This window comes from Sinocyclocheilus anshuiensis, unplaced genomic scaffold, assembly GCF_001515605.1.
Source record: "Sinocyclocheilus anshuiensis isolate Anshui unplaced genomic scaffold, SAMN03320099.WGS_v1.1 scaffold322, whole genome shotgun sequence".
NCBI lineage: Eukaryota > Metazoa > Chordata > Actinopteri > Cypriniformes > Cyprinidae > Sinocyclocheilus > Sinocyclocheilus anshuiensis.
Genome location: NW_015542366.1, coordinates 14,149 through 35,295, shown reverse-complemented (window position 1 = coordinate 35,295; position 21,147 = coordinate 14,149). Strand labels below are relative to the sequence as shown.

At 37.4% G+C, this 21,147-nt stretch overlaps 1 protein-coding gene across 1 annotated transcript in view; it reads right to left on the bottom strand.

Annotated features, from left to right (window-relative positions):
- The window catches only part of LOC107692176 (E3 ubiquitin-protein ligase NEURL1-like), a 33,730-nt gene that overhangs the window by 10,194 nt on the left and 2,389 nt on the right, over nt 1-21,147 (bottom strand). Inside the window, exons 2-3 of the mRNA XM_016491137.1 lie at nt 13,577-13,818; nt 11,938-12,259 (exon numbers count right to left, since the gene is read on the bottom strand). Coding sequence (XP_016346623.1) covers nt 11,938-12,259; nt 13,577-13,818 — 564 coding nt within the window. The remainder of the gene's footprint in view (nt 1-11,937; nt 12,260-13,576; nt 13,819-21,147) is intronic.

Here is a 21,147-nt window from a genome sequence, read left to right as displayed (position 1 = left end):
ATTATTATATAATATAACTATATAATATAATTATTATCTCTTGTTAATTTAAAACATTTACAAATGTATATCTTGTATGCGTATATGTATTGGTAGGCTATATGTAGAAATGAGCATATAAATATATACTCTAAAAGTAATGTTCATTGTCCTTTCATGTTGGCTATTACAATAATGTTAACGCATAGGTTCTGTTTGTGAAGTGTTGCCTCTCGTTTTTGCTCCTTCTGCTTATGATCGCATTGTCTGATTTTGATATTTTGGATATATACATTTTCTGGTTGTCAGCACTCTGAATCCCATCATCGGCTCTCTAATGACTTTAAGATCTAGCTGAGATAGATTTGCACACAGAAAATCTGCCTGCCGCATGAGGTGCTCTGAACTGCAAATCAGTCTCCCAACATAAGGACATAATTTTCCTTATTGATCCTTTAAAAAACATTTTCTAAGAGCTTCAAAGTGTCTTGTGTAGTAGTCTGTACTAATTAGTGAAATATTAAACACTCCTAAGGAGAACGAGGGGTTGGCCCAGAGGCACTAACTCTAACACAACTACAAAATTATAAAAGGCAAGATGGAGATAAATTTAAACTTGTTAGAGTAATTTATGGACAAGAAGAAGAAAAAATAAAGTCACAAGATATAATGAAGACAATTTAAATAGGAGCAGCATATTTAAAAAAATTCTAGTGGCAAATTTCAAAACAAATGTTTTTAGTATCTCTCTGGTGGCCTAGTATCTGGAGTATCTTTAAAGATTAATTCACCCAATAACTAAAATGAAAATTATTAACACTTCTTTGTCAATCCAAACTGACTTCCTTTCTTCCAAATATATGCATTTTGAAGAATTTTCACACTGCTTGTTCTCCATTTTAACAAAAGTATATGATCAGGTGCTGTCGAGTTCCTTGATCTCTGCCATAGCTTTCAGATTTTATTGTTGATCGCACATATTCAAACTTGCCACAAAAAGGAACTGGTGTTAAGGACTGATGAAACGCTTTTAAGGTGCCTTCTTTATTTATTTTTTTTAAATCCACATCCAGCTTATCCAATTGTTTATCCCAGGGTTCTCAACTCTGGCCCTCGAGGTCCACTTAGCTTAGCTCCAACCTTGATCAAACTCAACTGCCAGTAACTTTCTAGTGATCCTGAAGACCTTGATTAGCTTGTTCAGGTGTGTTTGATTAGGGATCCCAGAAAATAAACCGTGGAACTTTGACCAATGAGAGAACAGTTTACTTGCGCGTGAGTTGTATTAAAAAATTTGGTCTGTTTAGAAACTTTGCCGTGTGAAAGCGAACCACACCAAGAATAAAAAGCAACATTGTAATAATTTTAATCCCGGTTTCGGAACAAAGCAATCGATCTACAGGTGTGAAAGCACCCTTACACTCTGCAGGAAAGTGGACCTCGAGGGCCTGAGTTGAGATCCCCTGGTTTACCCATTATTAATGGTCAGCTTCCAAGCGGTTCCCAATCCTGATCCTGGAGTATGCCCAACTCTGCACATTTTTTTGTCTCCTTAATAAAACACTTGATTCAACTTATCGGCTCATTAGTAATGACTTCAAGACCTGTAATGGTTGTGTCAGATGAGAGAAACATCCAAAATGTGAATTGTTGAGGTACTCCAGGACCAGGTTTAGGAACTACTGCATTATATTAAATATACCAGCATAGACATTCATCAAAACATCTTTCATAAGGTTTTGGGTCAACATGAGGGTGAGTAAATCATGACAGAATTTTTCATTTTTAGATGGACTGCCACTTTAAATTCACAGTTAAAATGGACATACAGCTGAACCCACTCAGTTGGATCGGGCAGAGAAGCGGGTAATGACATCACCAAGGCAGGTCTGGCTGGAGTGTGTTTCTTAGATCAGGCTCATTAGAGTAAAGCCATGCTGTAAATAGGATTAATCCAGGCTTCAGTGTCCCTCACTGCCCTAGACCTGAGGGCACTGACGCAAGCCTAGAATCTAGTTTGAACAGCCATGATGCTTCTCTCTGGATAAATAATTTTTTTTGTGAGCAAAAAATGTATAGGATGCTTTTAGATGGATGTTATCCATCTATTCCTATGATGTTCCATCCCTGTCTCATCATGTTCCTATCTTTTTTTTTTTCCAAGCTGATCTTAATGGGATCATATTTCCAAACTGATCTTAATGGGATCATACAATAGTGGGATCTCTACTCTCAGGATTCTGACTGATAACTGTGAAATAATGCTTCAGATGTGCAAAAAAGACACTTTCAGGCAGAAATACATTGATATAATCAGTTTTACAGTGACTGTCTATATTCACACAGTCATTGTTTGGGATGGATAATCATATTTACTAAAATATGTGACTTGAATTGTTCCACTCATACAATAGCTTACAATAGTGGTTTGAATACTTGTTGAATGAATAAACAAATTCAAACCTTTTTCAGTTCTCGTGAATGTCATCAAAGATGACATTTATGCAGTCATCTAGTTTACTTCATTTATGTAGTTTTTAGTTGTATTTTGATTTTTTTTTTCTCAATTTGTCCGTTTAGTGTGTTTTTTTTTTTTATAAAGTATAGAATAAAGTAAATTGTGTGTAATTTTTATTTTATTGTTTTGAAGTCATGAAAATGTATTTGAGCTCAGATTCAGGTTTTTCAATTTTATGTTAGTTTTCATTTTTATTTCAGTTAACAAAAATGTTTTCATTTAGCTTTTGTGAACAGACAATGAGCATCAAATAATGGCAGCATGCAGAAGCACATAACATGGTCTATAGCAGGGGTGGCGAACGTCAGTCCTGGAGAGCCACAGCCCTGCAGAGTTTTGCTTCAACCCTAATCAAACACACCTGAACAAGCTAATCAAGATCTGAATGGTTACTAGGAAGCTACAGGCAGGTGAGTTTTAATTAGGGTTGGAGCTGAACTCTGCAGGGCTGCGGCTCTCCAGGACCGGAGTTCGCCACCGCTGGTCTATACGATGCTGAGTTCTTGAGCCTAGTTGTCAATGCAGGTTTTATATAGCTGAGACACAAATTGTCTTTGTCAGTCATCACAGGACGTCTAATAAAGCTGGCTTAAATCTGTCTGCTTTTAACAAAAATGTTTTCATTTAGCTTTTGTGAACAGACAATGAGCATCAAATAATGGCAGCATGCAGAAGCACATAACATGGTCTATAGCAGGGGTGGCGAACGTCAGTCCTGGAGAGCCACAGCCCTGCAGAGTTTTGCTTCAACCCTAATCAAACACACCTGAACAAGCTAATCAAGATCTGAATGGTTACTAGGAAGCTACAGGCAGGTGAGTTTTAATTAGGGTTGGAGCTGAACTCTGCAGGGCTGCGGCTCTCCAGGACCGGAGTTCGCCACCGCTGGTCTATAGGATGCTGAGTTCTTGAGCCTAGTTGTCAATGCAGGTTTTATATAGCTGAGACACAAATTGTCTTTGTCAGTCATGACAGGACGTCTGATAAAGCTGGCTTAAATCTGTCTGCTTTGACCATTCATCAACAGACTCTTCAAAAAAGGCGTTAGAACGCCTGAAGGTTTGCTTACAGTTTCCATTAGATATTCTCCATTTTGGCAAACAAGTGAGTGCTAATTACTCAATAGACTCACTGAGCCACTCTGAGGGAGCACAGACATCGATTGCACGCTTGGAGTGGAAAGCTTAAAGGAAAGGAGATGGAAAAACTGAGGGAGGGGCAAAGACGAGAGCGTTTGTGCCAAGATGTCTGTGACCGGTGGCAGCTGCTGCCCCTCTAATTACCCTGCACCTGCTTAGCTGCCAATCCTCACATTTCCTTTGTCTTATTGGCAGCTTTCACACAAGCCCCGGCTATTCTGCAATATGACTGGCTGAGACCAGAATGTAATCTCTTTGAAAATATAAATCTCTGAATCCAGGCTTGCACATAAATGCCCAATTTTAGTGATGGGACGCAGCTGCGCTGACCAAAAGCAAACACCCATTTTGATTGTCCTTTTTTGTCTAAGGTGCTTTTTCTATTTAGCACCAGGCTCCAGCACCTGTTGGGCTAAACACAAAAGGCAGTGGAAAGTAAGCAGATGAGGTTTCTGATAAACAAAAGCGGCTCTTGGTTCAGTCAGAAAGAGCCTGGATGGGAATGAAATGACCAAAAATGGAAGTGCACGTTCTTTGCTTTGTTTTACTTTGAGGCACTGTATAAGGTTGTTCTTATCGTTTTTTCATTTTTTCTTTTTTGTCGTTTTATCTACTAGTATACAAGTAACTAGGTCTCTTTTTGTGTATAACATTTTCCCATTTTAATGAAAGGAAAATTTTAGTTCTGTCTCACAAAGCTCAAGATTGTATCCCAGTTTGATAGACGTTCAATGTGAACAAAAAACTAGGAAGAGAGTGTGGGGCCTGCATGGCAGTGCGACGCTAATGCATATGGTACATGTAAGTGTGTGTGTGTTTGAGGGAAACAGTAGGGGGAGACAGGAGAGGTTTCAGCACAGCTTGTTGGCTCTGTGCCATGCTTGGCTGTTGGGTCTCTTTGTTTGGAATAATGGCCACACAGGCAACACGTGACAAATGATCTCTGGGTCACAAACCTCCTTCCCTGAGGTAATTTCTCACTTTCTTTCTCTGAAACACACACATACACAGCCAAGTATGCTCAGAAAGCCACAAAAGACCCTCCGTGTGGCTCATATCCAAATTTTAGTCAGGCAAACCATGGTTTCCTTGCCTCATGTCTGAAGTCAAAACGGAATCCAAATTGACCCATTTTATTTTTATAATACACGTTCTTGGTCTTACTGTGAACGATTCATTGGTGAAGCTTATTCTGAAGAAATACAAAATTTGTCTTGATAATCTTTGATCCCATTTTTTGCATCCTGACATCCTTTTTTTTTTTGATCCTGGAAATCACAACCACCACTTCAACCCACAAAACGTAAAATGGCTAGGCTGATGATGAACCCATTATGTTATTATCTTCTATGTTGTTTCGTTCAGTTACTTGTTTTTCCCTGCTTACAGTAACGACGTTGACAGTTTGAGGCTTTTTTTGTTCTTTTTCATTTGTACCACCCATTTAATTTAACCCAGCAGATTGGAGACATACTGAAATTTTGCACCAGGACTCTGACCCAGGAAACATGAGAAGGTCTGTGTAGTCCTAAATATGTGGATGTTTATCTAGCGGTCTATAAACTGATGTTTACCCATAACTCCCTCAAAGAGGCCCTGAAGAGCTCTGCCTATATATAAGACAGCCACACCTTATCTCAGCAGCACTGTCCATGTTTGGATGTCCCGAGGCCTTTGCATGAGCAAAATGAAAGAAAAGTGGAGTTCTAAGTTTGGAGAAGGGATACAAGGACACTTAACAGCAGGAAAAGGAAGGTGTTCTGTTTTGGGATGGGTCACGTTACACTTTCCCGCCACCTTGAGCACTCTTCACAGAACTTCCTGTGTAGGTTCGAGCTCTTAAAAACAGCATCTGACCTCTTGACAAGCATTTCTTCACTATTTTTCCCCCTCTTTGGACTCAAACATAAATACTGTCAAATAGCCAAATGCTGCAACATCTGTTATTCTAATTTCTTTAATTTGTTCCACCCCAAAGCAATTGGCCAGCCAAACAAATGCAATTACTACTGTTAATACCCATTATGTGAGCTAGCAAACAACCCATCAGTCTCGCTAAATCACTCTTTCTGGCTGAATTGGTTAAATAGTCCATATTTAAGATATTATTTTTGAAGGATTATGCGCTCAGCAGGGGACTTTCAATTAGGGATATTAGCCTGGAATGGCCCACCGTAGCCAAGTCAAACTTGCACCTCAATCAAATAAATCATGAGAATCCATCACATTTCTCAATGAACATTATAGAAGTGGTCCAAGTGGGTCAAAACAGAAGAAAACCCTGTGGTGATGCCCCTGTACGGTTTGTGTCAAGCCATTCATTAGTCTAGTTCAGGGGTAGGCAAGTTCGATCAGCTGAACTCTGCAGGACTGCGGCTCTCTAGGACCGAACTTGCCTACCCCGGTCTAGTTGTTTAACGAGAAAGAGCTTAATTGTATTTGCAATAAACACTTTTAAAATGGTTTGATCTTTGGTTGACCAGTTTGGTTGACCAGTTACGTGGAAATGTAATATTTAAACTGTTTATCCATTTTCTACCCCTGAACTTAAAAATGAAGAATGAAGCCGTATTCTTATGTTTTATTATTTAAAAAATAACTCTCTTTCTTACTCTTTCTTTTAGTAGTATTAAAGAAAAACAAATGAACGCAATGTACATGCATGGACCTATTTGCAAACTTAGATCTCATTCTCACTATTGAGCACATTTTTGATAAAGGAAAATGAGGAATCAATGACGAATTTTAGGTATTATTATTTATTAAATAATATAATTACTACCTGGTCTCATGGCATAAACATACCTGGGGGCACTTTTTAGCGAGATGCGAAATACGTACCAATAAGTACATATCACTGCAGTTTCCAAAAGAAATGAACACTAGAGGCAGTAAAACTCCGACACCTTTTATTCCTTTTCACACAAATTGACAGTTTCGATTAATAAAGCGTAATTTTCTCACAATTACTTGAAGAATATTATGTTTTGACTTCAAAACAATATTAATATGCTGGGAGATTTGAAAACTGATGTTTTTGAACATTAGCATCTTACATATCCAGCTTCATATCTATGGGTTTTCATAGACGGTAGGTTTGTTCGGTAGCTCATGGAGTACGGAGACATATTTGAGAGGTGAGGAGCTCTGGTTCGAATCCCGTGTAACCACGGTTCAACAAAACAGTTCAAATCTGCATATAAGGAAGTTGAAATGGCACGGTTGCATCAACAAATGCGTTTTTATATCAGTTTTGCATTTGTTAACACTATCGGATAGGTTTAGGGTTGTGTCTGGTGTAGGGCATATTTCCAACACAATAGAGCATTAACTTTTAGCGACAGTCCACGGATATTTGAATTCCGAACCGCCGCAATACGTACCAGAAGCAACATAATAAAAACATAGCAATACGTACCTATATCAACGTAATAAAAACGTGCCAGGGTTCACATATTGAACCCGTGTTTTAGCGCCACTCAGTGGACATTTCTCTTTGAAACTGCGGTGAAACGTGCAGTAAGGTACGTAAAAACAGTGTTGCACAAAGTACACAGAGGTACGTATTTTTATGAGACCAGGGGGCTGTTTCATAAAACAAGTTTACCAAACAAGCCAGGCTTATTTCAGTTAGTCTGACTTATTTTGAACCAAATCAATTGTCAATAAGTCAGGCTAACTGAAATAAACCTGGCTTATTTGGTAAACTTGTTTTATGAAACAGGCCACAGGTTGTATAATTAGATACATTGTGGATAACTTTTCTTGTAGGCAAATTGCATTTTAGACCACAAGGGTCCAGTTTAGCCTATGTAATGCTAGTTAAACCAGATGCTATGCTCTTGCTACAAAGTCCAGATGTTTGACAAGTTATTTGAAATCCCATTAGGAGCTGCTCTGGATGTGCATATAGAATGAGAGTGTTTTCTTTCACTCGATTGCTTAGACACTGGAAGCACAAAGTCTTTGTTAAACAATAGAAGCATGAAATGTTCTGTGACACCCCCAACATGAGCCATAAAGTGTATCTGTTTGAATCATGAGATAAGGATGGTTGACATACAGTATAAACTATGTAGTCTGTAAAATCTTCATTACATATACTCAGTACCAGACTTCCACTGTGGGCTCTTCTGACTTTAGTCACATCTATGTAATGTTCTGCTAAGCCAAACAATACTTTGTGCTAGCCCACCATCATCCATCAGAATTTCAAGTTCATGCAGTATAGTATAATAAATCCACACATTGCACATGCTGGAGGTTATATACCACAATTAATGGCGATCATTTTGCAGAATAACACAGACGAGTCAAATGGATGAAAGGAAACGATGTCAGCAACTGTTTTTGCCAGCTAAATCTCAAACTCATGAATTAAAAGGGTGCTAATTTTGGCTCACAAGAAGGGAAATTGTGCCACTATATGATTTTTATTTTAATTTTTTGTAAATTGGTGCTTCCCAATAAGTTGGTCCACCGGCTTTTGCCACTTATAGCCTGGCCAGTGTTTTTCGGAAGAGGGTTACTGAGGGCTGGGTTATTTATTAAACAACATTCCAGCCTCAATGCATTTCCAAATGCCTCAAGGGACGTTTTAATTTCACCAATACATTCTAGAACCCTGAAAACTACACCACACTAACAAGGTTCAAGGTCCAGCCAGACTCTAATCACATACTATAAAGAAGCCTGCAAGACAGTTGTGGAATCACCTCCTATCTGCAGGGGCGATAAAGAGTGTTGAAGAGCGGATATTACAGGAGAAAGGGAAGTTGGACCGACAGGAGATCACAGTGTGTGAGTGGTTGCCTCTAAGGAAGGAATGAGTATCACTGTACCACTAGTGTCAAAAAAAAAAGAAAAGGAATTGCAAAAAAGATGTTTTCAAACATTTTTCCCTAAACACCCTGCCATTGGTTGGTTACACAACCCCCCTCCCCCCACCCACCCCCAATGCACACCACTGGTTGAGTTTATGTTGTAGTGTTGGGCTGGTTGAGATGCTTGGATATGGGACAGAAAGTATTTTAACCATAGAAAAAAAAAATACCTTTCACAATGTTGGTCTAGATTTGTAAATAGGCCAGTAAATAACACTCTTACAAAAATAACAGCAAATTAACTAAAACACTAAAAATCACCTACACTGAAAAAATATTCACAATGTTGGTCTAGATTTGTAAATAGGCCAGTAAATAATACTCTTACAAAAATAACAGCAAATTAACTAAAACACTAAAAATCACCTACACTGAAAAAATTATAATAATAATAATAATTTTCTCAAAAATTGCTAGTAAATTTCACATTGAATTAAATGGTAAATTTTGAAATAGAAAGACTAAAATAGCATTTCCTTGTAAAAATGCACTGAAATAATCATTAAGTTGTAAATAATTATTTTAAAATAATTTTTACAGTCTGTGTGCTCTCCAAACTAACTGTATTTGAACTATTTCTCAAGACTATGATAAATCATAAATTAATTGTAGTGCTATAAGTCACAAGCTTTTGGTTGTTTATGGGTTATGGTGGATTAATTAAATGTCAACTACTATCCTGAAATGCATGTCTGGCAACCGTAGTATCAACTTCAGGCCAGTGTATGTTTCAGCAATGCATTCTTTTACACACCAGCATAATAGGCATGCTATGCAGGTACCTCAAATGATCTCAATCATTAGTGAAAGCTGTGCCGTTAGTGTGGGTGTGTGCATTTGTTATTGTGGACAATGTGTTATCGTGTGTGTGTGTGTGTGTGTGTGTTTCAAACTCACAGGTGCATGAGAAAATGTCATCATGTATTTAAGCTCGAGGCACTCGAAACAAAGTTTCACAAGATAAGAACAGCTAAAATTACAAGGAAGAATTTATGGCATCCGTACAAATGGACCATAGAGCGTTTAAATTCATCTTCAAACCTCATTTTGTAAATGGTTTACAAATGGTTCTACCAATTTAGACCAGTTTTTCCATCCCCAATCAAAGCTGTATTTATTTAGCACATGAATTGAGAAAAACAGGAAAACGTTTCTTTCTTTGTTTTTCTTCTCTAATGCGACATTTCTGAGTGAGAATTGATATTCAACAAGAAAAATGTAGGTCAGGACTTTTATCCACTGGGAGTTTCATCCATCGAGAAAAGTGGGCGTTCTAGACCCGATTTTGCGTTTGCATTTGATTGCGTAGGCCTACCCCCCTCTTGAAACACTGCTGGGAGCCACTTTTAAAGCTTTTTAACTGGGACGTGGTAACTGAAGGTCAAGTTCACACTTGAGAGCATCACAATGTACCCAATGGTAATGCTTTTTTTGTTGTTTGTTAATTTATTATTTGTTCATTTGTTTATTACATTAACGTCAACTGGAATGAAATAATTATTTAGAAGGCACCATTACTGACAAAAGTAACTTAAAACAAAACCTAAATCTGTATTTATTCATTAAATGTATTCATTCAATCATTAATCTATGAATGTGAACGGTTCACATAAGAGCAAGAAAGTGTATTAATAAAGTAAATACTAAATAGGGTCAGTTTTTGATTCCTCAGGTTTTGTGTACTGTCACTAACAAGTTCTTCCTTCCCGCGTCCTGTAAATAAAGGCATTTCATGTCAGCCCGCAGGAAATTGAGACTCAAATGTGATTGTTTCAGTTCTGGCATCAGCACTCCAGGAGCAACGTTTGATGGAAATACAGGAAGAGCTCTTTTGATCTTTCTCTGCAGGCTCTATGCACACTTACAAACCCTTCTGGAAAGAGAAAATGTGACATACCACTGGGAGGTGAAAAGAGTGGATACACACGCATGCGTATCAGATGATGGATGACTAGTTTGCTTTTTAATGTTTGTTCATATTTTGTTTCAAAAAATTGTGCTGATAAATTTATAGTGCACTTTCAGTGCCGAAACTCAAACCTATGTGCTACGTAGCATTATACTGCTTATGTACACAGTGTGAATGCTGCTACCATAGATGGCGAAATAAATACATACTGCCTTTGTGTGCGGTGTGAAACAGGTCTTACACACACACACTCTTTGGTTTCAGCGTGCCAGTAGACCGTCGAAGAACATAGGTTCAGCAGTGCATGTCAACGCTGACTTCATGATGCAAAGGTACAGATAAAGTTACCCGTACACGTAACGAAACACATCCCACACAGTGGACAGATAGCAGACAGAGAGGCTGCCGTCAATTGCCACAGAGCTCAATTAGGATAAATGGAACTATCTCTGGTGTATGTGACCTGGTTCTATAATTAACCCTGGGGGATGACAGCATTAAAGCCTGCTGCATGTATGCGTGTGAGATGTGAATGGCTCGCCTATTACTGCCAAACCCCCCCTTCCATGCACAAACACTTGTACACAGAACGGTACATCAAAGCGTGGCGTATGGTATGCTCTGCTCTTGACAATGTTGACTGTGATTATATACAGCAATACATCTAGACCACTGCCTTCAAGTTTAAGCTCTCTGATTTGCTGTGTGTTTAGAGCAAGAGCTATTCTTGATCATACACTTACATAAACAGTAAAAATTAATTTCTAACAAGTTTTCAAGACAACTTTATAAGCATTAGCACATTACCTAACTGGAGGAAATGCACCCTAGTTCAGAGATGTAATGATGTCCAATTTTTTAACAAATTGATTTAGTTCATGAAACTGGTTTGAATGAATCGCTCAAAACTCAGACTCCAGTCCAGAATCCAGCTCACTAGTTCTTTTTTTTTTTTTTTCAAGTTGGAGTTTAAGAGCAGCCAGTTGATTATCTCAAAATGTATATTTTGTGTTTAACTAAATTGAAAAAGCACTTTTAAATGTATAAATATTAATTAAAATTGATTTTCTATCAAGAACAGTGAGTTAGAAGAAGCAACAGCCTCACACATGCATGGTGAATTAACAGGTTTTCATATAAAAGAACCTTAAATGGCAACTATTTAGGAGGAAACATTTTGTTCATGTAAAACATGCGCAAAATATTCATAAAGAATTTTTTTGCACCTAAAATAATGCACACTAAGTTCGATGTCACCATTTTCACCATTCTTCGAACGATGTTTTAGAAAAACTCTTGGTAAACTGTAAAACTAATCTTATATAAATTATCATTGAATTAAATGTGACAATTTATGCTGCACACTGAGTTTTTCCAATTTAAAAATCAAGCTAGCATTAAAAAAAACACTACTTCAGTATTTTTCCTTTTACAGTCTGTTAGAGCAGAACATTTAGACCTGGCATGAACTGGCTTACACTACTGTATGAGGACAGTTATTTTTCTCACCCAGCAGTTGCACTCCTCTGGTCAGACCGTAGACATCAATGAGGGCCCACAGTGGCTCTGCGGTCCGGACGCCACTGAAGAACAGCATGGGGCTGGAATCGTTTATGCGGTAAAATACTCTCCCTTTCTTATCCACCCAGAAGGAAATTAGGTTTCCTTCGTTTGCAAACTCTTCTGGCAGGGCCTTGGCCCAGAAGCCGTTCTGGGATACCAGGTCAGGGCAGGCGTATTTGGGCAGGCTGTCGGGATTGATTCGAGACGGGTCCTTAGAAGTAAAGCCCAGGCGGAGAGCACCACTCCAGCAGCATTGCTTTTTAGTTATCTAAAGACAGAAAAATGGATCTGCTATCATTACAACATACGAAAGTGTTCATCATGAGTCACTGCATAGCATAGAAATGTTTACTCTCAGAAACCAATGTGTAAAAATCTGTACCATTAGGGGTACAACAACTTGTCACTAGTTCCCTCAAAGGGGTATCTTTGTATCTTATTTACCCCTAAAGGCTTGAAATAGTACCTTAAGGGTATGTATTTACTACGTATATGCTACTAATATGTACCTTTTGGGGTTGATAAGATACAAAATTGTCCATTTAAGGCGACAAGCTGTTGTACCACTACAACATTTTTCTGACAGTGTTTAGAAATTATAGTTTTGATTTATAAAATATATATACAGTATATATCATAAGGGAAATACTTTATGCAGATGCTACTTTTTAAAGGTGCAGTGTGCCACTAGGAGCACCAAAAACAATTTCTGTTTCCCAAACACAAAATTCTTCATCCACACTCTATTTAATCTCATTTCTGTTTTGGGGTTATTAAATTACATTGCTTTTGTGTTTTTTCTTTCCTGTGAGCTGAAACAAGTTTCCAGTTCATTCCTTTAAAACCTTTACATGTGATTAATTTCAACTTAATTCTATCAAAGTTTGCTCTTGTATTTCCATTTGTAGCAGTGCTGAAGGCCACACGGGGGCACATTTTGTGATGATCATAAATGGTTGCGCTTAGGGGACAATTGAGGGGATATATGAGGTAGTCATGTGGTGTTTGGAGTAAAGAAGCTCTGTTTTATTTGATTTACAGTAACTCCAGGAATAAGCACTACAAACATTTCAAGAACACAGTGACGTATATCAGAGTGGCTCTGCGCTACTGAGAATATCAGGGTTAAAACTTGACTAATGAGTGAGCATAAAAACAAAACCATCTGTGTGTGTTGGTCGAATAACTGGTTAGGCTAGATTGAGTGCCATAGTCTGGGGTAAGAGTGTTTATTTTGGATTGTTACTGCATTGACTTGGGAAGTGAGAACTTGCGCAACTTCTTTAGGATGGTGTTTTTAAAGTACAGTAACAATAGAGGAACAAACTAAGAAGGATAGAGAAAGAGAAAACACATTTTCCTAAAGCCTAAAGTGTACTTCGTTTTTTTTACGCACACGCTAGGCTATGACAAGACATTTGTCACATAAATGTCGTCATTGCTGTAGCAGACCCTCAGAAGTATTGACATCCGCCTGTGTGATTCATCCACTTGAGTATTCCAGACTCACCATCCCCCCAGATTATCCCACTGTTCCCAAATATTCAACGCGCCCTAGATTTATCATGCCTTTCCTTGTTCCTACCTTTAAGCGGACCTGCTCATAAAGAGCAATGGGCCGGTTGCTGAAAGTGATGGCATTGCAGAAGCTGGCCTGCCGTTTGACGCTCCTTTGTGCTAGATCCATGACTATCTGAGAGCCTTTAGCGTTGGGGTGGAAGAGAAGGGGGTTCACGGGGACACCTCCACACAGATGCAAGGGTAAACAGCGTTTGGGTTTGTGGTGGCATCGGTGAGCTGTTGAGGGGAACGGTCCACCCAGAGAGTCTAGGAGAGAGAAAGAAAGACATTGGTTTGTAAACCATGGTCTGCCAATAAAAAAACAAGTACAAACAATAATTTGAAGTAATATAAAAATACATAATGTTGTGGAAATAACTCTTCTCTCAGCTATAATCCTGTTTAAAACCTTAGCTCAGTATGACTAAGCCTGGCCTTTACTTTCAAATCAATGAACCGCATAAAACAGCATCAGCCCTTGCATGGTGAGATTTGTCTGACCCCATTTCACGCAGCATTTGAGTACAGCATTTTTATTGGACAAAGTGATTTTTAGCTTTGTAGATAAATCTGATTCACTTTTCCCAACAGGCCGCACTGAACTGCACAATTTCAGTACTGAAGCTCAAAATGCTTCAGCTTTTTCATAGAGCATTTAATTATTGTGATTTGTTTACGAATCAGACAGTATGTTGCACTGCAGATTTGTCTTTGCTTGTAATCATGTAATGGAAAATTGGGTTGATTGATTGTCAATGTATTAATTCGTAACAGCCAGTCGTTTTCTCACTTACAAGCTCACAACTTTATTATTAGTATTATTATTATTATTTACTCTCCCCTCCTGAATAGAGGTGCAGGAAACACAGGCAGGTTAATCTAGGCCTTACACTTTACAGTGCACATATGCAACAGGAAAGATCTTAATGTCATACTATTTATCAATCATATAACCTTATATCTTGTCTTTTTATTCACTTTGTGTTTAGGGCAAGACTACCCAAGTCCAACTGTTAACACTAACCACTGGGTTGTGCATCTCATATGTGCACAGTAACATTATTGGACTAGATGCAGGTGTGGCCAGAGTTTTGAGAAGGTGAATATCCATGTTAGAGGCACAGTAATGATTGGGAATGCGTTCAGTTGGGACAATGTCATCCATGAGGGGTATGGCTATCCTCTCTGCATTCATTCATGTCCAACATTCACCCAGTTGGCAAGGGGCTCCTTTAACAAGATAACACACCCTCACAGATCTGTAATGGCACAGTTGGAGGAGCATTGATGTGCTCTCAGCTATTGTGGTCCCTTGTAGAAACTGATAGTGGGCAATGACATGTTTCCTGAGCAATGCAGATAAGGCTACACGTCACAAGAGAAGAGAATAAAGACTCAATGTTTTTTTCTATATCTGGCAACCTCAGGCTCATGTAAATGCCCTATGTGAAACCATCATATAACAAAATATTGTATTATAAAATCATTAATATGCCTCAGGTGCCTTTTCAGCCTTGTAAGTTGCATACATGTGTCTGTATGTGTGTGTGTGTGTGTGTGTGTGTGTGTGTGTGTGTGTTGGCAGGTTAGCAGATGGACATTGTGTGTAACACTCATAGTCTGAGTACACTGAAATGAATACATTAGCAAACACAAGAGCTGCAGCTGTCAGACAGAAAATGGAGGTTAAGTAGCAGCTCATGTTCCTTAGCAACGCTGCCATGGTGAGAGCTTTCCATTTTCTGCTGATCCGAGTTCAGTGTCTGTGCTTTCTCTTAGTCCGTCTGCACAGGGAAAGATGATTCCAGATCGGTATAATCTGCTAAATGTCTTTAAAAAAATCAGTTGTGTGTGTGTGTGTGTGTGTGTGTGTGTGTGTGTGTGTGTGTTGGCAGGTTAGCAGATGGACATTGTGTGTAACACTCATAGTCTGAGTACACTGAAATGAATACATTAGCAAACACAAGAGCTGCCGCTGTCAGACAGAAAATGGAGGTTAAGTAGCAGCTCATGTTCCTTAGCAACGCTGCCATGGTGAGAGCTTTCCATTTTCTGCTGATCCGAGTTCAGTGTCTGTGCTTTCTCTTAGTCCGTCTGCACAGGGAAAGATGATTCCAGATCGGTATAATCTGCTAAATGTCTTTAAAAAAATCAGTAAATCCTGTTTTTTTGACTAAACTGGGTTTGAGGTGGAAAAGAGACATTGTACGTATTATTGGAACAAGTTATGGTACAGCGTAAACAATGTTAAATGTTCAGTCAACAACTTAGGTTCATTATTCAAAATAATTCAATTATAATTGAATTAAAATCAACATGAAATTAAAATTGACCTTATTGTCTTTCTTAATGGTGTTCCTGCTCTTATTGCAAATGATTCATAATAATTCAATTATAATTTAATTTAAATTACTGTGAAATCAAAAATGAACCTATTGTCTTTCTTAATAATGTTCCTGGTCGTTTTGTGAACGATTCATTGCTGCACGATATTCCAAAGAAAAGGCTATAGGTATTGATTTAGTAAACTCCTATTAAGTCTGGCTCCATTATAATGTAACACCCACTTTTTATAATTAAGTCATTTCCTGATGGATAAAATCAAGTCCCACCCCACATTTTTCCCCATTAAAAATGATCAAAATCTGTTGTGAACAGCAGTTCGCATCGACTTTAATAACTTTCTGTTGTCATCCTAAATGTTATTATATAAGATACACACAAGTCATAAAATATAACACCTCAGGACATGCAGAGACACAAACGCGGATTGTAAGTAATAGAAGCCAATGACATAAACAGTCTCCCAAAACACAAGGAGCAGATTCCACCCTGGGCTACCGAACACATCATAATGCAGCTATTTCTATGGTAACCACATTCTTTTTTAAGGTAACCAATGGACAGAAAATGATTCTTATATAAGTTCATCCCATAAAGAACAGCCTGGGGGGTCTGAGTCAACACACTTGAGCATTTGAATAATCATTACATGGAATTAGCTCGTGTGGATTTGGTTTCCTAACCTACAGTACCCTGTAGTAGACATTGAATACTTTTTAAAAATTATAAATATTATTTATAATAATTTAAATAAATAAGAATTGTAGTAATACTTTGTAATACTAATTTATTTTATATATATACTTTGTTTTATTTTTGTATTTTTAACTCTCATTACCCAGTACAACACTGAATAATAAATGTTTCTTGAGCTGCAAATCAGCACATTAGACGGATTTCTGAAGGATCACGTGACACAGAAGACTGGAGTAATGATGCTGAAAATTCAGCTTTGACATCACAGGAATAAATTACAATTTAAAATATATTCAAATTGAAAACTGTTATTTTAAATTGTAATAATCCTTCACATTATTACCATTTTAGAAGGATAATCGTTGTATAAATTAAACTAGCACATATACTGTAACACATTTTGCCAGACATGCACACATCTAGTCAGCAGCGGTCGCTATTGTTTCTGTAATTGTAATATTATTTCACAATATTACTGTTTTTACAGTATTTTTTACTAAATAAATGCAGCCTTAGTGACTATGAGATACTTCTCATTTTTTTTTATTAAGGAGGACCTTCACATGCTAAGGTCAGGTTCAAATTCTCTGTGTGGACTGTAGGTCAGAGAATGTCGTGTTATGGGTAAACCCCTCACAGCACACACACTCTCACACACTCAATGTTAAAATAAAACTGCTTGGCCAGCAGCACTCCTGAACTGTTTTCACAACAGAACATCCCGAGGCTGACTTTTTGCAGTTTCATTTGCTGAATATACATAAAGTTGAATCCAAAGTGACTTGCAAAGGAGCACTTGACAGTATTTTATTACATACATCACAAGAAGGCAGAGTCTACAGCCAAATATATTCGACAAACAGACAGTACAATATCTGTTTTGTTTCATCTGTTTAACAGCTACAAAAGACAGGAAAATAGTTTTAGATGTGCCTTTAAAGGTGATGTGTGTTCTTTTTCAGTGTTAAAATACACTCCTGTCCTAGCGTAATGCATTTGTAGTGTGTATTCTCTGGGAAAGCTTCAGGCTCAACAAGCCACATCAGGTCATATGCAAATGATATCATTATTTGCTCAATCATTTGCTAAGGTAATTTTTTTTTTTTTACATTGTAAAGGTTCACAATAGGGAAACAGCAGGTTGTCATATCTCATCGAGTTTTGAGTACATTTTAGTTGTCATAAATATTTTCAATAAATTAATATAATTTTAAATAAGAAATGTATTTTATGTTTAATTATGTCAAGCATTGACCTTCTTTCTAATCAGTTATCTAGGAATTAGCTTTTAATTTGCTCTGTTGGTAATGACATTAACTGTTCTACTGTAAGTACATGTCCCCTGATACTCAATATAGCTTTATTAGTAAAGTTGTTTTAGGTATCAGACACCAGAATGTAAATAATCTACTTGAGAATCTGTTTTTCCTGAATCATTAAACAGTTAGATTTCATTAACTCATGTAAAAGATTATCCGAAAACCATTGCTGTATTGCAAATACTGTAAATGTTGTTGCAAACCAGACTTTTTGCTTAAATGTTTAAATAAAAGTAATTATATAAATGGGAACATAAGTGTGAGATCACTTGAAACTGCCATCTTAAGAAGCCATGTACAGGTACTTGGCAACTATACAATGCTTCTAATCCATCCATCGAGGTGAGATGCATGTCATGTGACCACAACACGTGAGAGTAGTAGCAAGCTTGGCTAAAGACTCATATGCTAATATGTTTAGTTATTCTAGTTAAAAACAACAAGAAAAACAAGAGAGTGTTTCACCTTGCAGAGCAAACACCCTCTGGTCTCCGCTTTACACAAAACCCTCGCTCAAGTGTCGTCACACACTTCAACTCAGAAAACACACGCTGGCACTTATCAACATCAACACTAGAAGAATGCATTAATGTCTGTTCGTTTATTACCAGCTCAGAACATTATTAGCCTTAAATTGCGCAAGTAGATCTAACTTTTTTATTTGTTTTATATATAGGGTTTTTGAAAGACATTTTCTATGTTCACCAAGGCTGCATTTATTTGATCAAAAATACAGTATGAACAGTAATATTGTGCAACATTATTGTAATTTAAGTAACTGTTTTCTATTTGAATATATTGTAAAATGTAATCAATTTAAGCAGCCATTACAGTCTTCAGTACCGCATGATCTTTCAGAAATCATTGTGATATTCTGACTATTAGCCTATTTGAAATGGAAAACTTTTGAAACATTGTACATTTTTTACTGTCACTTTTAATCAATTTAATTGCATCCTTGCTTAATAAAATGTGTTTCTTACTTACCCCAAACGTTTAAATGCTAGTGTATCATGGTTTCCATAAAGATATTAAGCAGCACAGCTATTTTCAACATTGATAATAACAATAATAATAAATGTTCCTTGAGCACCAAATCAGCATATTAGAATGATTTCTACAGGATCATGTGACACTGAAGACACAATTAATGACATTTTCAATTACAAAAATGTCCACACTTGTATTTTTCTGTGTATGTGTGCATGTCTGTGTTTGTAATTGTGTTCTGAAGCCAATTAGCAACTATCTGATCATAAGGCAATAAAGTATGGTAAATGCGTGCAGAACATATTAAGCGCTGGTCTTCTGCCATGGCTGGCTTGCTCCTAGGTGATCTGATCCGTACATAAACACCAGTGTGTGGCGGAGTCATTTCTGCGGTGAGAGAGAGTATTAAATGACTCATCAATGATGTTGTGCTCCGCAGAGGTGCAGCGGATGGTTACTTAGCAGCATCAGCACCTGACCTGCAGACATGTGTTTCTGTCATGACATAGAAACTGAGCGATGTAACCACAGCAGGGCATTGCAGATAAGTGCACTTCCTCTGTTTGCCTTTCAATAATCTGTCTGTCACCGCACCGCATTGACTCTGTGTCTGCGTGTCAACCAATCACTGATAATCAATCCCAACATGACCCATTAAAAATTCCTCTCCAAACAAACTCCAGTGCTAACAGTTTCCTCATGTTGTTTGTGCATGGCTGTCTTAATGTGAATTCAACAAAATAACACCATGGTAATTGATTCAGAAATGTCAATACTTTTCATGCTGTTATAAACAAATTAGCAGCAAATAACTGATTCAACACTGATGTTTAGAGGGGAATTGATTAAGAATTAGGGATGCTCAATATATTCGTACCAAATTGGTAATTAGCCAAAATTAGTTTTAATTTATTGAATTGGTCAATATTGGATATATATTGGCAAGTGTTGGATATTTAATTCTGCATGTGCATTTCTTACCTTTCATACCTTTGCTGTCATCTAACACTCGCTTAGTTATTCTTTACAGACATTTAATAACACTGTAAATGTAATCTTTGAGTCAGATAAATAGCAAATCTCCAAATGAATATCCATTTTTTCATATTGTACATTAAAATGTTGTGATGCTCACTTTTAGTTTTAGAGATTATAGATTTATAGATTTATAGATTATAGATGATAGATTATAGATTATAGATTTATCAGTACCAGGTAGGATTTTTATATCAGTGCATCCCTACTAAAAATTAATTGCAGTCTGATAACGCCATTCATTGCACAAAATGTATTATGTAAACTTATGCAAATCAGATTTGGTGCAAAAAAAAATACAAATAAAAATAATAGACCAGAGAACTTGTATATGCAAAAACACATGGAAGCAAACTGACAATTTGCATTTAACTTTCCATTTGCACTCATATTTCCAGTTTAAGGTGGAGAGTTGATTCTGGTTTTGGTCTAGTGACAGTGGGAAATATCTGGAACTGTCGTAATGTTCCATTTTTACCAGCCTTTCTACTTAAAAATTACTTATTATTCATCTCTTTCCTGCCTCAGAGGCCAAGATGTGTTCCAGAGGTGCATGAGAAACACCCAATTGCCTTAAATACACACACACACACACACACACACACACACAAACAAACACAAGTGCGTATATCCAGCTCAAACACTACAAACCAGACAATCTTGATCTCAGTTCTGGATCTTTTTTTATGCAAAGATCATATAAACCACTGTAATTTACAGTATGTGAGGTGAAAGATGCATGCGTATCCGGATAAGCAATTTATATCCACTGTCAGCCGGCTGCAAGAACTAAAAAAACTCCCTCAGAAATGGGAACTGGAAGGTGAGACCAGAATGTTATGAGCTAAATAATTTGTTCTCATGGTAAATTTTTTTATAATTTTTTTGAATTTTTTGATTAAATGAAGATAAACTTAAAGGGGTCATATGATGTTGCTAAAAATAACAGTATTTGGTGTATTTGGTGTAATGAAATGTGTTTATGCGGTTTAAGGTTAAAAAAAAAAAAACATTATTTTCCACACAATGTACATTGTTGTTGCTCCTCTATGCCCGCCCCTTTCTGAAACACGACGATTTTTACAAAGCTCATCGGTCTGAAAAGCGAGGTGTGCTCTGATTGGCCAGCTATCCAGTGCGTTGTGATTGGCCGAATCCCTCAAGCGTGTGACGCAAATGTTACGCCCCTCACCATATTGTGATGCCTGCGGGA